We start from the raw sequence: 16,280 nt of genomic DNA, 5'->3' as shown, positions 1-16,280 counted from the left end.
TTTCATTGTACTTTCTTATTATTCTTTGTATTTCTGCAGTGTCAGTTGTTACTTTTCCACTTTTGTTTCTGATTTTATTTATTTGAGTCCTTTCTCTTCATTTCCTTGATGAGTCTGGCTAGGGGTTTATCAGTTTTGTTTATCTTTCAAAAAACAAGCTCTTGATTTCATCAATTGTTCTTTTTTTTTTGTCTCAGTCATTTATTTTTTTTAAATCTTCTATTATTTATTTATTTATTTATTTATTTATTTATTTAAAAGCAAACCCTATGCCTCCCATGGGACTTGAACCCATGACCCCAAGATTAAGAGTTGTATGTTGTTCCAACGGAGCAGGCCAGGTGCCCTTCTGTCATTTATTTCTGCTCTGACCTAATTATGTCCTTCCTTCTGTTATTTCCTTCCATCTTGGGCTTTCATAGTTCCTTTAGGTATAAGGTTAGATTGTTTATTTGAGTTTTTTCTTATTTCTTTACATAGGTTTATATCATTATATATTTTCCCCAGTATCGTTTGTAGAAAAGATTGACCTTTTGCACATTGAATGGTCTTGGCACATTTGGGACAAAGAAAAAAATATATATATTTTATACTTATTATAAATAGTAAACTAGACATAGTTGAAAAGAGAAGTTAGTAAATTAGTGGAGAAAATTGAGTAAATCAAGTAAATGAGAAAATTGAGTAAATATGAGGACCATATTTCAGCATGGGGAAATATTTAGTATAAAATAGAGGTTAAGAGATATAGATGATTCAACATATTCTTTTTTTTTAAAGATTTTATTTATTTATTTGACAGAGAGAGATCACAGGTAGGCAGAGAGGCAGGCAGAGAGAGAGAGGGAAGCAGGCTCCCTGCTGAACAGAAAGCCCAATGAGGGACTCGATCCCAGGACCCTGAGATCATGACCTGAGCTGAAGGCAGCGGCTTAACACACTGAGCCACCCAGGCGCCCTCAACATATTTCTAATAGGGGTTCTAGTTAGGAATAATGACAAAAATGGTGGAAAACCAATATTCCATGAGTTACTGGTTGAACATTTTTCAGCATTAGCATGAATCCTCAGATTAAAGAAGTGTATTATGTCCCAAACAGGAAAAATAAAGAACACATACATGTAAAAGGGCAGAACCTTGAACAATGTGAATATCTTAAAAGACACCAGAGAAAAGACAGTTTTTAACAAAATCATGAAAAGCAGGCTGACCGGAACTTTTAATCAGTGTATGAAAGCCAGAAGACTATGGAAAGAAAAATGTCTGAAATTGTCAATCTGTAATTCTATACACAGCTATTCTGTCATTTCAAATTAAGGGTGAAATTAAAACAATTTTACATATATAAAGTGTCTTACTTTCATAAGGCTGCCATAACACGTACTACAAACTGGGTAGCTTAAGACAACAGAAATTTATTTTCTTATAGTTTTAGAATCTAGAAGACCAAAATCAAGATGTTGACATTTGCCATTGTCCCTCTAAAAGCAATAGAGGGCTTCTTGCCTTTTTCAGCTTCTGATAGCCTGAAGTATAACTAAGAGTCTTCACATGTCATTTTCCTGTCTCTTCATATAGCCCTCTTTCTGTGAAGTCTCTTTGTGTCTAAATTTCCCCTTTTTAGGAGTCATATTGTGCTATGGTATAAATGTTGTGTACCCCCAAATTCATATGTTGAAATCCTAACCCACAAAGGTAATGGCATTAACAGGTGGGACCTTTGGGAAGTGCTTAAGTCTTGAGAATGGAACCCTTATGAATGGGATTGATGCTTTTATAAAAGAGACCCTATAGAGATCTTTCATTCTTTCTTGTGAGAATACAGCAAGAGGTCAGAAGTCTGTAACCCAGAATAAGGCCCTCATTCAACCATGCTGGCACTCTGATCTTGAACTTCCAGTCTCCAGAACTATGAGAAATAAACCCTTGCTGTTTATATAAGCCATCCAGTCTGTGGTATTTTGTTACAGCAGCCTGAAGGACTAAGACATATTGGATTAGGGCCACCCCAAAAACCTTATTTTATCTTGATTACCTCTATAAAGTCTTGATTTTCAAATAGATGACATTTGGATGTACTTCAACTCATCTTTTTTTGGGATGGGGGACACAATCAAACCCATCACACAAGGCTAAAAGTTTACTCTCTAAGACTCTTCCAGAAAGAATCTACTAAAGGATTTATTTCATCAGGAAGGAAATTAAACTCAGGAGGAAGGAGTGGTATGTAAAAAGGAACAATAACAAAAATCAGAGAGAAGATTCTTTCTTAAGGTCCCACCACTCTTAAATAGCGCAGGCAGTATTTGAACCCAGGTTGTCTGACACCTTAGCCTATGATTCTAACTTGGACACTACATACACCTCTATGAGGAGTGTTTTAAAATCTCACGAGGTAATGTACAGGAAAGTGTACGTTACTTTGAATTTTGATATTCAGTCCTTATTTATTAACTATAATTAATGAATTTGATGTTCAGTCATTATTAACTATAATGAAATTCTAAGAAGATCCCAGAGGAGAATTAGACCTTTCTTTTCTTTGCCAAATTAGAAAGAAATGATTGGTTTTCTTCTGAAGCATTCATTCTTACTGAGTGTTTATTTTGTATTTATTCCCTGTGAAGTACTGTAATTGGTATTCTGGGTATAAAAGGAAGAGCTATTACTCCGTAGTTCTTGATTTCCAGAAATTACAGTTAATAAGAATTTTTTTTGTGTGTGTGTGGGTACACCTGGGTGGCTCAGTTGGTTAAGCGTCTGCTTTCAGTTCAGGTTATGATTCCAGGGTCCTGAGACAGAGTCCTACATCAAACTCCTTCCTCAGCAAGGAGACTGCTTCTCCCTCTGCCTGCCAATCCCCCTGCTTGTGCTCTCTCTCTCCCTGACAAATAAGTAGATAAAATATTTAAAAAAGAACTTAAAAAAATTATTTTTTAAAGATGGGAAGTATCATGTACCTGAGAAAGGAACAGATGTAGTTCTGAAGAGACTTTAGAGGAAAGATTGTTTTTGGTATGTGTGATGAATGATACAAGAGACAAAAAAGATAATGGGAGAGGTGGCCTGCTTCCTAGACCTTGAAAGACATAATAATGCTAAGCACATCACCTTAACTGTAACTATTGTGTACCTACTGTGAGCATGATGCTCTGTTTGGAGCTTTTCCTAGTTTACTTATTCCCTAAAATAATCCTGTGAGGTCAATGTTGTTACTCTCAAATTAAATGAGGATGCAAACTCTACTGTCATACAGCTACTGAAGTAGAACTAGACAAACAAGAGTGAACTTTGAATCCGGATCTAGTTGGCTCCAAATTCCCTGCCCTTTCCGCTCTCTCTCAAATTTTTAGAGTAGGTAAAACATCCATTTCTTCCTTTTCTTTAAGTCTAATTACCATTCATCTTCTGGTTTAAATGCCAGGTCTTTTATGGCAGATTCTGAAAATGTGGTCTGCAGATGGACTTGTATCACGTCATAAAGGGAGTTTGGGAAGACAAACTTCTGGGCTCCAATTTCAGAGATTTCTCAGTACTTAAGTATGGGATGAGGACCAGAAAATCTGTATTATTATTATTATTTCTTCAAAATATTATTTGAGAGAGAAAGCATGAGGCGTGAACGGGACAGAGGTAGAGTCCAAAGCAGACTCCCTGATGAGTCGGGAACCCAAGGCAGGGCTCAATCCCAAGACCCCTGAGATCACCACCCAAGCAGAAACCAACAGTCAGGACCTTTAAGCAACTGTGCCATCCAGGCACCCCAGATATTCTGCATTGGTTTAGTAAATTTGGCCTCTTGAGAACCACTGTGTCTAGAAGGTCTTCCAAGAGATTTCGGTAGAAATAAATTCGTTGTTAGAACACTTCTACTAAAACTGCTGGACTTCTCCATACTGGCATGCCTGAAGCTGAGGCTGATTCTTCTACTTCCCCGAGAGCACAGGGTCCAGCTGAAGTAATGAACACCTGAAGAGGTTTGGCCCAATGCACATTCAACTCTATTCACCGGGCACTAAAGAAGCTATTTGTCAAAGCGCTTAAAACCATGCTGAGAATCTGCGTGCCCAGCCTGATAGATCACGTGAGGAAGACGTAATCTGTATCCGTAATACTTCAGAAGACCAGCTAGCCCGACTCGTGCGCAGGCGCAGAAGGAAGGGGGACAGTCGAACCGCCAAGGCGCGCCCCTCCTCCACCTCTTTCTATCCTACTGCGCAGGCGCGCCGAGTGAACAAAGATGGCGGCTCCCGTGGATCTGGAGTTAAAGAAGGTAAAGGAGGGTCCTGAGCCGCCACAGGCTTCTCTTTGGGAAGCTAAGGGGACTGTGGATAAGAATATCGAATGAGACTGGAGTCCTGAGGAAGGCAAGAGGCCCCAGGGAACTGGGGAGTGATTTCCCAGAGTCCTGAGGCGGGACTAGGTCTCCTTAGGTTGGCCTGGGGGGCGAGCAACTCTTTCTGGGTAAGAGGCGGTTGGGCTGGTCTGTTTAAGTCTGGCGGGGAAAGAGCTGCCCTGTCTTCTCATTCCGAGCTCCAGAGCCGTTTCGTTGTGTGGAGGCTTCAGTTTCATAGCAAGACCTGAAGTAAGCGTTTCATATTCGAGCCCCTGCGGACCGCTTGCCCGAGCTGAGGCGTCTGTAATTCTAAATCCTCATTTGCTTTAAAAATTCCCAAGTCCACTCTGTGTTTTTACGCCACTTTTCTCGATCCCGTGCTTTGAAAGGTCGCAGTATCTACATGAAGTTCAAAGTTATTTTCAAAGCAACGTTAGTATCAGGGCTTTAACTCCCAGCCCTAGGCCCCCCACCCCCTTCTCCTTTTCTTGAAGGACTTGTCAAAAAAACCCAAAACAGGTCCGTAAAATTTTCCAGATAAAATCGATATCAGAAGGAATTGGGCTTCTCTCTTCAAACAGTTGCTTATAAATGTGCTGTTAGTCAACGTATTCGCCATCTAAGGGTTGTAAGGGTAAGGATCCTGGACTTCATCTACTTTAAACCTGTACTTTTTCTAGAGAAGGAAACTGAGTTCCAGAGAAGATTTAGTCAAAAGTTGGAGCTAGAAACCACTATTCTCTACTTTCTCCGCACGTTTTGATTGTTAGTTTAGGTTCTTCAGAAGAGCAAATTTTATGCCTTAATACTTCTGGTCAAGCTTTGCATATGAAATAGGACAGCTGAGCGAGTTGTTGCTCCTAATAAATGAAGCTATTTGTTATTGCCCTGAGGATATATTTATGTGTAATTTGCTCTTTGTCTTCTTTTGAAACTTGTAAATTTAGTCTTTAAGGTGATGTTTTCTAATGCTGCAATATCTCAGCTTGAGCACTACACCAGCTTCCTTAGCATAGTGTGTACAGGTCAGGTAATTTTACATGCAAAACAATTCATTTTAAGAATTCTTAACCAATTCTAAAAATTTACTTTTTTTTTTTTTTTCTGTTAAGAGTTGAGATGTAAGTCAGGGTTTAGTGAAAGAGCTAACAATAAAATACAGCTGTGAATGGTCTTACCTCCCAGTATTTGAATTTGTTATTAAGAAACCCCTGGACAATGAATGCAAACTAAGAAAATGATTGGAAACTTAAATTGGGTAGTTTTGACAGCTAATTAAATTAACTAAAAAAGAAACTTCTTGTTTAAAGGTTTTATCTTCTAATATCTTTATAAGGTCTTTTGTTGTTGTTGTTGTTGTTGTTGTTGTTGGAGACTAATAGGAAATTTCAGGCACCTGCCTTCCCAAATCAGTTTCGGAAACCTACTAGTAGGGGAGAACAAAGTCAGAAAAATGTTTAGTAGCCTTTGCCATGTATTGTAGTTAAAAATGTTATTATTAAGGCATAAATTTGACAGCACCTGAAAGTCATTCCAGGCACTTCAACAAGAGTATCCAAAAATTGTTTATCTTTGAGTTAAGTGCACATGAGGGTCAAATTTGGCTTGGTATGTAGATACGAAGATCAAGATACAGTTCTCCCACTGCTTTGAATTTTTTTTGTTTGTTTTTTATCTTTTTCTCAAAAAATATTTGTAGTCTGAGTTTACTGTAGGCAGTAGAATAGAAACATCCTGAACTCGGGGGCGGAAGAAATGGATATAAGTACCTGCCTTTCCACCTAATAGTTGTTCAACCCTGTGCAAGTCACTTTTATCTCTTTAACAAATTTACTTACTTTAACTTGTAAAGAGTGATGTTGAAACTGCCATCACTAACTCATAGGATTATTGAGAAGAGTAAATGAGATATTATTATATTCCTTAATGTTCTCATATTAGTATTCCCTTGTTAGTATTTCAAACAAATGTGGGAAAGTGTTTTGAAACCTAGTTATGTAACACAAATGAAGTGAGTCTTACATTTGTGGTTCTTGTTTTGAATCTCGGGGTTTCATACTCTGGCTCTCCCACTTATTGTTTTTTATTAGTCCTTGGATACCTGCTTTTTCATATATTATTTAATATGCATTTGTTCTGCTTCAAATAGATTGCATCTTTTGAGAACAGGTTAAGTTCATTATTTAGTATGGTGTCTTGATTGTTTACAATTATATTGACTTTTACTGATGTTTGTGTCGGTAAATTTAACCACTTTGTCTCTGGTTAGCATGCTTTATTTTCATGTGTTTGGATTTGACTTGTGTTTCCTGTACATGTTTCACCCACTAAATCAAGGACTTGTTTTTATTAGGCCTTCACAGAGCTTCAGGCCAAAGTAATTGACACTCAACAGAAGGTGAAGCTTGCAGACATACAGATTGAACAGCTAAACAGAACGAAAAAGCATGCACATCTTACAGATACAGAGATTATGACTTTGGTAGATGAGACTAACATGTATGAAGGTGTAGGAAGAATGTAAGTAAAATATATCCTTAAGGGGCTTATTGTGGGAGGGTTTTTGTCTAGAATTTGTTCATTTCAAAACTTGGGTTAAAGTATCATAGTAGTTGTAAGGATCATCTAGTCAAAACCTCCTTTTAAAAAATGCTAGCTGAACCCCAGGTAGATGTGTTTAATTTTAGACTTTGAAGTACATTTCTTAAATATTTTCCTGTTCTTCTCTCTATGATCAGGTAGGTACTTAAGTGTGTAACTTTAATGACAAAAATATGATTTGTCATGAAAAGATGTTTATAGTAATTTTGTGTGTGAAGATTTATTTAAGTAGTTGTAGTTTTAACTTCCCCTATCCTATCTGGTTTATTAGGAGTCATACAAATCCTTCATCTTTTAAATGTTTGACTGGTGTTGTAAAATAAAAATAGATTCATTTATCATTTAAATAAACTCATCCTAAAAAAAAATAAACTCATCCTATCATACATGAGAAATCAAGTAAACCAATTTACCTTTTGCTTGTTCTAGTTGTAATTATCATTAACCACCCACACTGCACTTTTTTTCTTTTAAGAAATATAGTACCCTTGTGAGGGAGAATAGATCTGCTTCGCCTTCTCTAAGCAGCAAATAAGGAATGGAAAAGCCCCTAACTACAGGTCACATTCCATTACAATGAGCTAAAAGGGGAAGACTGATTTTTTTGTTTGTTTGTTTTAAGTGGGGGAGGTACAAGAGGGTTTTTCTGGAATTTGGTCTTTGAATATTATTTAGTAAGTGGACCGTTACTTCAAGTTTGGAGATCTTTTAGTTGAATGGAATTTGACCTCAGTCTTAGGATGACTTGTTTTGTGATTGATTTGAGGGAAGCATAACATGTGTAACATTTAGTAATGGCTTTGGAATGACATGAGAAGTGGGCCCTGCTCATGACTAGCTACTCCATTTCTTTCTGGAAAAGAGATAGATTATGATAAACTTAATGTGATTTGTTTTCTCAGGATAAACAATATATCACAAATAAATTTTATCTCTATAGTTCATATTTTTCATTTTAGCTTATTTTTAGAGGAAGAGAGTCCCACTTTGAGGGTTTGCTTACTGGGACATGAAAGAGCTGGAATGGTAACAAAGTAGAACCCTTGACTATCTATGTAGTATGAGGTGCATTGTTGGCATTCACTACAGGGTAATTTTATCCTTAATGTGAATACCCTTCTGTGTTAAAACAGTTATGCTTGCTTTTCCATCATGTTTGTTAACATGTTGCACCTGGATATCCTGTCAGAGCATTAGCCTTTGCAACAGTTAAAGAATCTCTTTTTCCAAAAATAGAAAAACTTTTTTGACTGTCTTTGGCCTTTTGAGCTATAATGAAGTTGTTAGTTTTAATCAAAATAATTTACTAAACATTGTGCAGAAGTGCTAGGGTAGTTGCTTTTTTTGCATACTGCCCTAAGTGCTACAAATAGGTTGTATTCCATGTGAAGAAGTCTAGAATTAAAAGGCTAGGATATGATTCCTTAACAGTACAACAGCAGTAGTATTTCCGGAAGATTTATTTCATGTAAAAGAAATACATAGTTTTAAGTGTTGGATAAAGTAGAACCTACATAGTTTCAAACTTTGGCTTTCAATTTGACTTTTATGCTTTTTGCATCCCACTGGGGTGCAAATTAGACCCTGCATTTAAGGGGCATTTAAGGTGAATTGTGTTTGTTGTTTGGCTAGAGTATTAGTGCCCTCCGGAAGAAAAGACTTGCTGAGTATTAGTCTAAGTATTAGTCTGGTCATGAAGATGGATGTTCTTCTTGATGCTAAACCTGAAATAACTATTTCTGAATTTATAGTCTTGAGTAATCTTGAGTATCATTGTGATTCACTTCTTTAGTTCCAGTCTTTATCTTAATTTTAATTTGTCCCTTCCTTTTTGAGTATTATTTGGGAATTCTAATTAGAATACTAATTTTTCTCAAGCGTTTGTTTTATTTTTTTTTTAATTTAAATTTTTTTTTTAAAGATTTTATTTATTTATTTGTCAGAGAGAGAGAGGGAGAGAGAGCGAGCACCGGCAGACAGAATGGCAGGCAGAGGGAGAAGCAGGCTCCCTGACGAGCAAGGAGCCCGATGTGGGACTCGATCCCAGCACGCTGGGATCATGACCTGAGCCGAAGGCAGCTGCTTAACCAACTGAGCCACCCAGGCGTCCCTCAAACGTTTGTTTTAAAACCATGAATTATAAAAGCCAAAACACTCTGTTTTTGTTTCAGAATCTGCAGTAGATTTGTGCCATCACTGAAATTCAGGCCTCATCATATCTTGTCTGGATTATTGCAATAGTATCTTAATTGTTCTTTCTGTCTTTATTCTCTCTGTCCAGATACAGTCTTCATACTTCTGCCAGAATTGATCACATCTGTATTTTTCATAAAATTCTTTGATCTATTGTCCACAGGATAAAATCTGTACTTGTTATCCTAGCAGTCATGTTCATTCATAATCTGTCCTTAATGTATCCCCCTACCCTCAAGTCCTGCCACCTTCTGTTCCCACGCTCAGAATAGCACATAAATTTCATGTCATGGACTTCTTGCTTTGATTTTGGGTTATCTGTTGAGTTTGAGTTCATGTGGGCTTTAAACATGTTTTAGTTGATTAGTAATGGCTGTCGTGGGTGAAGGTAGAAGAGTATTAAGTAGCACACGTTCCAGAAATAGTTGTCCCTGCTTTTGTCACAGGGCTTTGTCACACACATTTTTGTGCCTTTTTGCTTTTGCTCATTCTGTCCTTGGCCTGAAGTATTCCCTTTCTCTTGTGAAATTCTTATCCTTTGAGACATAGCTCATCTTCTCTGAAGATTTTTTTCTGTCCTCCATGGCGGACTTACTCACACTTCTGGGTGATACAAGAGCTTTTGTTCATGTGACTAGTACAGCAGAGAGAGAGATGATTGATTTCTAAGTGGGTCATTTTCCTCAACTAGATCGTCAGCTCTGTGAGACCATATACAGATTTATGTTTGTTTCCTCAGTTCTCACCATAATGTCTGGCACAAAATAGGTGTTAAATGTGTCTTGATTTGAAATGAATAGGATTCTTTCTCTTGCCTAAAATAACTGCATTTTCTTTTATTTCTTTAGAAAGAAAATATGTTTGGAAAGTTGGACAATTAAGAATTAGACTTTCTTCTGTTTTAAAATATTCCAGCAGAGGTGAAATTGTAAAAGTAATGTGTTTTGATTAAGGTCAGAGGAGTTGTTTTTCACCAAAATTATGTTCTTTGATTGGACAGGATTAATTCTTTATTACATCTACTGAGAAAGTTGACTAATTCTAAATGCCAACCATTTGCAGAGATGTTCATTCAGAATTGATGGAATAGAAGAACCTAAGCCTTTAGAATTATGCAGAGGGCAGTATAATCCTTAAAGAATAAAGGCTATTCTGTGCAGAATAATATCAATATAATCGTATTTTTTTTACCTTTCTCATTTTCATATAGGATAGAAATCAGATTTTCCTTTACAGGTTATGTATTTAGTTTAACAAATCTTGCCAGCCTAGATGTCTTTCAAATCACAAGTATGGAGAAATTTGGTAGTGTTAAATACCTCTTATATATGGCTAATTTTAGTTTTAAACAAGGCGTGAATTGCTATATACTATAAGCTCTGCGTATTCGTTGCTCAAAGCTATAGTCCGTCCAGTCACTTGGCATGTTTCCAGCACATTTTAGTTCTCTTACTTCATATTCTTTGGAGAGGCTGTTAAGTAGCCTGATACTACTACCACCAATTTCTAGTTTGGCTACTTAAGCTGTTTGTGAGCTGACCTCACCATACTGCTTTGAGAACTATGATGAAAGTTACAACTGTGGAATGATCTGTCTGAATAGTTGCAAGTGTTTGTCTTTGCATCTTTCTAGCATGCAAGGAGGGAATAGACATAGTCCTCAAATACTACATGAATGTTTCTTGTATCTTTTTTTTTTTTTTTCCTGAATAAGAACCAGTTTATAATGGTTTATGGGGGTTTTCTTCCCTTTTACTTTGCACATTAGAAAATAAGAGTTTTTTAAAAATAAGAATTACATTTGAAAGTGCATGTAAAGGACATTTAACCATGCTGGTATTTGAAAGGACCATAATTAGAATAAATGTCAGACTTACTTTTATTAACAGTAGGTATGATCCTGACCCTGATGTCAGGTTTATTATTCTGTAATTTTAATGTCCTTTTACTGGAGCATTACATAAACTTTTTTTCCAAAGGGACAAATTAAGCTTTTAATTTTTTTAATATGGGAGGAACTTGAGTAGATTAGCCTTTGAGAAGAATGATTAGTACCTTTTTAAAACTTGAACCTAACCAAAAATAACTTTGTACCATATTTAAACCAATTTAGGGGTATGCCACCATTCTGTGGGTATTTTTTACATTTAAGGAACTAAGAATGAACAATGGTATAAATCTACCAACTAGTTAAGTGTCTAGCAATGCAGAAATTGCTGTTTGGGAGCGGTGTTGCTATTTCTACTTGTTGAAGTAATCTGATGGTTGATCTCCAATGGTTGAAAGATCCAGAAATGTAAAACCTAAGATAAATGTGGCACAGGTAGAAAGTAAAAACAGTAGATATATTCCTGATAGGTAACAAATTAACATCAGCAACAAAAATCTAAATGGTTGAGCAACTTTTCAACTATTTAGGATGTAGTAATCTGAAGTCTCCATGACAGCTTGTTTGAAATGCCCTTTGTTTAGAATACTGTGTTGCTTTTGTTGTGATTTTGTTAGTTTGGATGTTAACCTGTAATCTGAAGCCAGGTTGAAATATTTGCTCTTTCTGTGTTTCGTTATGTTAAATATTAATAGAAAGGGACATAGTCATGGTGCCTCAAGTTTTGCAACAATTTTATGATTTCGTGTAGCTGTAGAGTTGGTATTCCAGTCAATTTGGGGTGATTTTAAAGCTGACAAAATAGTTGTACTAGATTAAGAAATAAACCACAAATCTTGGTGCAGTAAATATTGTTGATGTTATAGTAAAAATTGTTAGGTATTGTTCTTACTGGAATTGAGTTTGGATATTTTATTTAGTGCTTGCTGTAAGAAAAAAGTGCACATTACTTTTGTTGTGAGAGCACACTGCAGGTACAAATTTATCAGCTCCTTGTATACTCTTTTTAAAGGTAGTAATCTGTTTTTTAGGAAAAAATGAAGCAAAGATAACTAAAGAGTTCTAATTACCTTTGAAAATTATTTTGTTTTTTTTTTTAGATTTCATTTTAAAGGAGGAGGAGTTCCTGATGTTGAACTGCTTTTACTAATAGAATGTGACCCATCCTTTTTGTGTTTTTATACGGAGCCATTTAAAGTCCTGACTTACATTGCTCAGAGTTCTAAAGGGAAAAAAAAACTTTTCTGTTGTGCAGGGAAAAATGACTTCAGTCTTGTTGATTATGAGTGTGTATATGACCCCAGATGGGCACACTCTCCTCTTTCACAGATGTGGTACTCTAGGGAGAGGAGATTTTTGAGTAATATTCTTAATTTCCTTAAGTTGTCAATGATTTAAAAACTCAAGTGTTGATTATAACTGCTGTATGGCTATGTAGAATGACATCACTGTTTTTGTGCCGGGGGAAGTTAACAAACATTTGCGTAGGAATTACATAGCTATGTTTTTTTTTTTTTTTTAGAGGAGTATTTTTAATAATTCTTTCCCTTCTTCCCCTCCCATGTTGTCCAGAATCCAGGCTGTCTCACTGAAACACAGGAAATTAGTTTCAAAAATTGTTGTGCTAATTAGGAGTTTATTGTAAAAAAGGAAAAGAAGTCTGTTATACTTACCTTGGGATGTACAAACATGCTAAAATAAAATTTTTATTTAATGTGTCCTTGTAGGGTTACTTATTTTAGGCTGGAACTTGATTTAAAAATGTAAATGTAATTGATTCATTTGGTTACTTGGAGGACTTGGCTTTTGCATTTCCTGACATCAAAAGGACTGACATTTTTTTTTTTTTTTTAAACTGGCAAAGGATTAAACAAGACCTGCTTTTGTTGCATGAAAGTAGCAATTACTCAGCAACACAAGAGGATACTACAGTGTATTCCAGTTGGTGATAAGGATTGATTTAGTAAACTGAGGGAAGGGTGAAAAGTACCATTACCTTGTTGTTCCTATGTAAATAAAAATTAAGGTAGCATTAACCTTGAACTTTACTTTGTCATTGGGGAATTGTTTGCTGCAACTGACTTCAGCTGAATTTCTCTGAAATGAAAAATAATCAGTTTTAAGCTGTACCAAGAATTTTCTGATTTTAGCTGCCACTTATCTCATAATGGCAAATTTAGGAACAACTTGCTATCTAATCTTTTTGAGAGAGGACTGAAATGGTTGTGTCAAGGAACATAATCTGCTTACTGAAACATCCAAAAGGAGCTCAAAAAAATATTGACCTAGAAGATGAAAGTCAGTCTGTGTATGTGAACATACACTTGAGAGTAACTTCTTAGTATTCTTTCTAATTCCTTGTATCAAGAATGGCTGTGAGCTACAAATACCCTTTGCCCAGAAGGAATGATTAGGATTGCAGTTTGTTGCATGCACCATTAGTGCATGTGGTTTTGTGAAGAATGTATGCTCAATTTATTTTTAGCATTTAAGTTCGAATAGACATGTCTGAGGGAATGTTTGCTTATTGTACCGGCCAGGAACTCTCATTACTATCTCTTGTTTTGGGGAAGGTCAGCTACCTTGAAATGGACCAGATTATTTGGAAGACACTGTTCCCCTGGCTTTGAAGAGGAGTTGAAATGTTCTCATATCAAAATTTGCACAGCAGCAAGAGTCCAGTATTAAAAATGTATCTTTAAATAAGAACATGACTGCCCTAAACTGAGCCTTTTACATTGTTTGGCTCAGGGTGAAAAGATTTGAATCACAGTATACATCCTGTATGTGTATTTGACGGAGTCTTGCATTTGTGGCAAAATATATTTATATTCCTCTGACTTTTCTGCTTTTGTACCAGGAGTCTTCTGTTTATGTCCTTCAGTACTCACTGGATAGTAATTTTTAATATCCAGTGGTTATGTTTCGGTGTTACATTTTAACCTTCTAGTAAAATATCATATCTTGGAAAAAGTTGTAGCAAATCTTGATGATTATATGTGGATATGTTTGGGGTTTGATGAGGCTAGAATAAAAGTGGTAAACATCAGAGGTGATTATTTACCAGAATACTTAGAATACCAAATAGTGACCAAAAATAAACATCGTGTTTAAAATAGATTAACATACTACTGCTTCCATTTTAGGAGTGATAGTTTGATTTAAAAATACACAGTGATTTCTAATTAGTACAAATTAAAAATACACAGTGATTTCTAATTAGTACAAATTGAACCTAGCAGTGTGTGAGTTACTCATCTAGAAGAAGAGATATTTACATGGACCTGGGTTCCTGAAGGGACATTGGTCCTCTAATAATTCCAGTGAATTCTCAGTCCTCATTTAATTTGACCTATCAGTAGCATTTATTCCCGATGGTCTTGCTTCCCGTTGAAGCCTTTTCTTCCTTTGGCTTCTAGGATATCACCTCTTGGTTTTCCTTTTATTTTACCGGCCATTCCTTCTCATTCTCCTTTACGGTTTCTTTTTCTTTCCCATTTCCAATTTTTTTTTTTTTTTTGAGACTTTATTTATTTTGACAGAGAGAGAGACAGTGAGAGCAGGAACAGAAGCAGGGGGATTGGAAGAGGGAGAAGAAGGCTTCCTGCTGAGCAGGGAGCCTCATGCTGGGCTTGAAGCTGGGCTCCATCCCAGGACCCTGGGATAATGACCTGAGCTGAAGACAGACTTAATGACTGAGCCACCCAGGCAACACCTGCCCCCACCCCCACCCCCATTTCCAAATTTTAGATTGCACTTAGGCTCAGCTTTTTAAATTTCTTTTCTCTTGTCTATACTCAGTCTCTTAGTGATCTCATCGAGGCTTATCTCTTTAAGTGCCTTTTTATATGCTGGCAACTCCCAGATTTTTATCTTTAGCTTAGACCCCTTCCCTGAACTCCAAACTTGTATATCCACCTGCCTCCTTTATTCTCCATTTGACGGTCTAATAAGCATCTTAAAATTAACTTGACCAAAATAAAATTCTCACTGTTCACAAGTAAACCAGTTCCTCCCTACAGTCTTCTTCATTTCAGTAGATGGCTTTCGGTCCTTGCACATGTTATAGTCATCCTTGACTCCTCTCTTTCAGTCTGACACTCAGTCCATTAGCAAAGACTATCTTTAACTTTGGTCCAGAACCTGAACATTTCTATTAACCACTACCCTGATCTCAGCTACCATCATATTGCAGAGCTTCCTATCTGGACTCCCTGCTTTCATCCTTACCACTTTATAGGTGTTCTCAACTGAGTGCCCAGAGTGATCCTTTCAAAACATGTTTGATCACTGTAGTCAGAACCTTCAGATGATTATTATTGAAAAAGAAGGGCTCTGCAGTTGCTGATCTCTCTGTTTGGAGTTGCCTTCTTCAATATGTCTCCTGTACACCTTTCTCTTCCTTGAGGCCTTTATTAAAAAGGCCTATATAACCATCCTATTTAAAATTGTGTACTTACTTTGACCCCCAGTCTCTTGCCTCTTGTACTCTCCTTTGTTGTCTATTTTTCTCTATAGCATGCATAACCATCTGGCATACCGTAGTACTAATTATCCATTTTTCTTAAGTAAACTTTATTGAAATAACATCTATAGTAAGATACTCATTTTTAAGAATACAGTTAGATGAATTTTGACAACTGTAACTATCACTCCAGTCATAATAGAACATTTTTGTCAAAAATTCCTTCTTCTCCCAAGTCATTTCTTCCCTCCCCCAAGTTCTCTAGCCAGTTGATAATCTGATTTATATCAATGTAGATTAATTTTGCGTATTTTAGAACTTCATATGGAATATGTGTGTGTGTGTGTGTGTGTGTGTGTGTGTGTATGTGTATAATCATTGTAGAATGTACTCCTTTGCATGGTTTCTTTCATTAAGCCCAATGCTTCTGAGATTTATCAGTGTTGTGTGTATCAGGCTTCCTATGCTGAGCTGCAGTTTTACTTCTTTACTCTTGCCTCTGCCCTCTTTGTGCTTGCCAGCTTTATCTTCCAGGTTGGCTGTAGGAGTTCCAAATACCTCATTCAGATGTGACAACATCTGGAGGTAGAAAGTATCATGTTTTCTATGTCACATTTGTAGGAGCAAAGAAATCTTTCCCAGAAATCTTCAAAAGGGCCACCTCTCACATTTCATGACAAGAACTGAACCACGTGCTTAGGCTTAAATTTTGGGGGATGGGACTGCCATGATTGGGTAAGACCAATTAAGATTCACCCCGGGATTCACTTCCCTGAGTCACTTGGGGTAGTTGAGG

General features: G+C 36.5%; 1 protein-coding gene across 2 annotated transcripts in view; it reads left to right on the top strand.

The window, feature by feature from the left end:
* Window positions 1-4,204: 4,204 nt before the first annotated feature.
* PFDN1 (prefoldin subunit 1) overlaps window positions 4,205-16,280 on the top strand; it is a 66,837-nt gene continuing 54,761 nt past the window's right edge. For both annotated transcript variants that reach the window (XM_032847513.1, XM_032847512.1), the window contains exons 1-2: window positions 4,205-4,274; window positions 6,691-6,857. In XM_032847513.1, the coding sequence (XP_032703404.1) occupies window positions 4,242-4,274; window positions 6,691-6,857 (200 nt within the window). In that variant the 5' untranslated portion in view covers window positions 4,205-4,241. The remainder of the gene's footprint in view (window positions 4,275-6,690; window positions 6,858-16,280) is intronic.

Source organism: Lontra canadensis, unplaced genomic scaffold (genome assembly GCF_010015895.1).
Source record: "Lontra canadensis isolate GAN:19392208 unplaced genomic scaffold, GSC_riverotter_1.0 scaffold189, whole genome shotgun sequence".
Taxonomy (NCBI): Eukaryota; Metazoa; Chordata; class Mammalia; order Carnivora; family Mustelidae; genus Lontra; species Lontra canadensis.
Note: the sequence above shows the minus strand (reverse complement) of the source record. Positions and strands in the feature narration are given on the sequence as shown.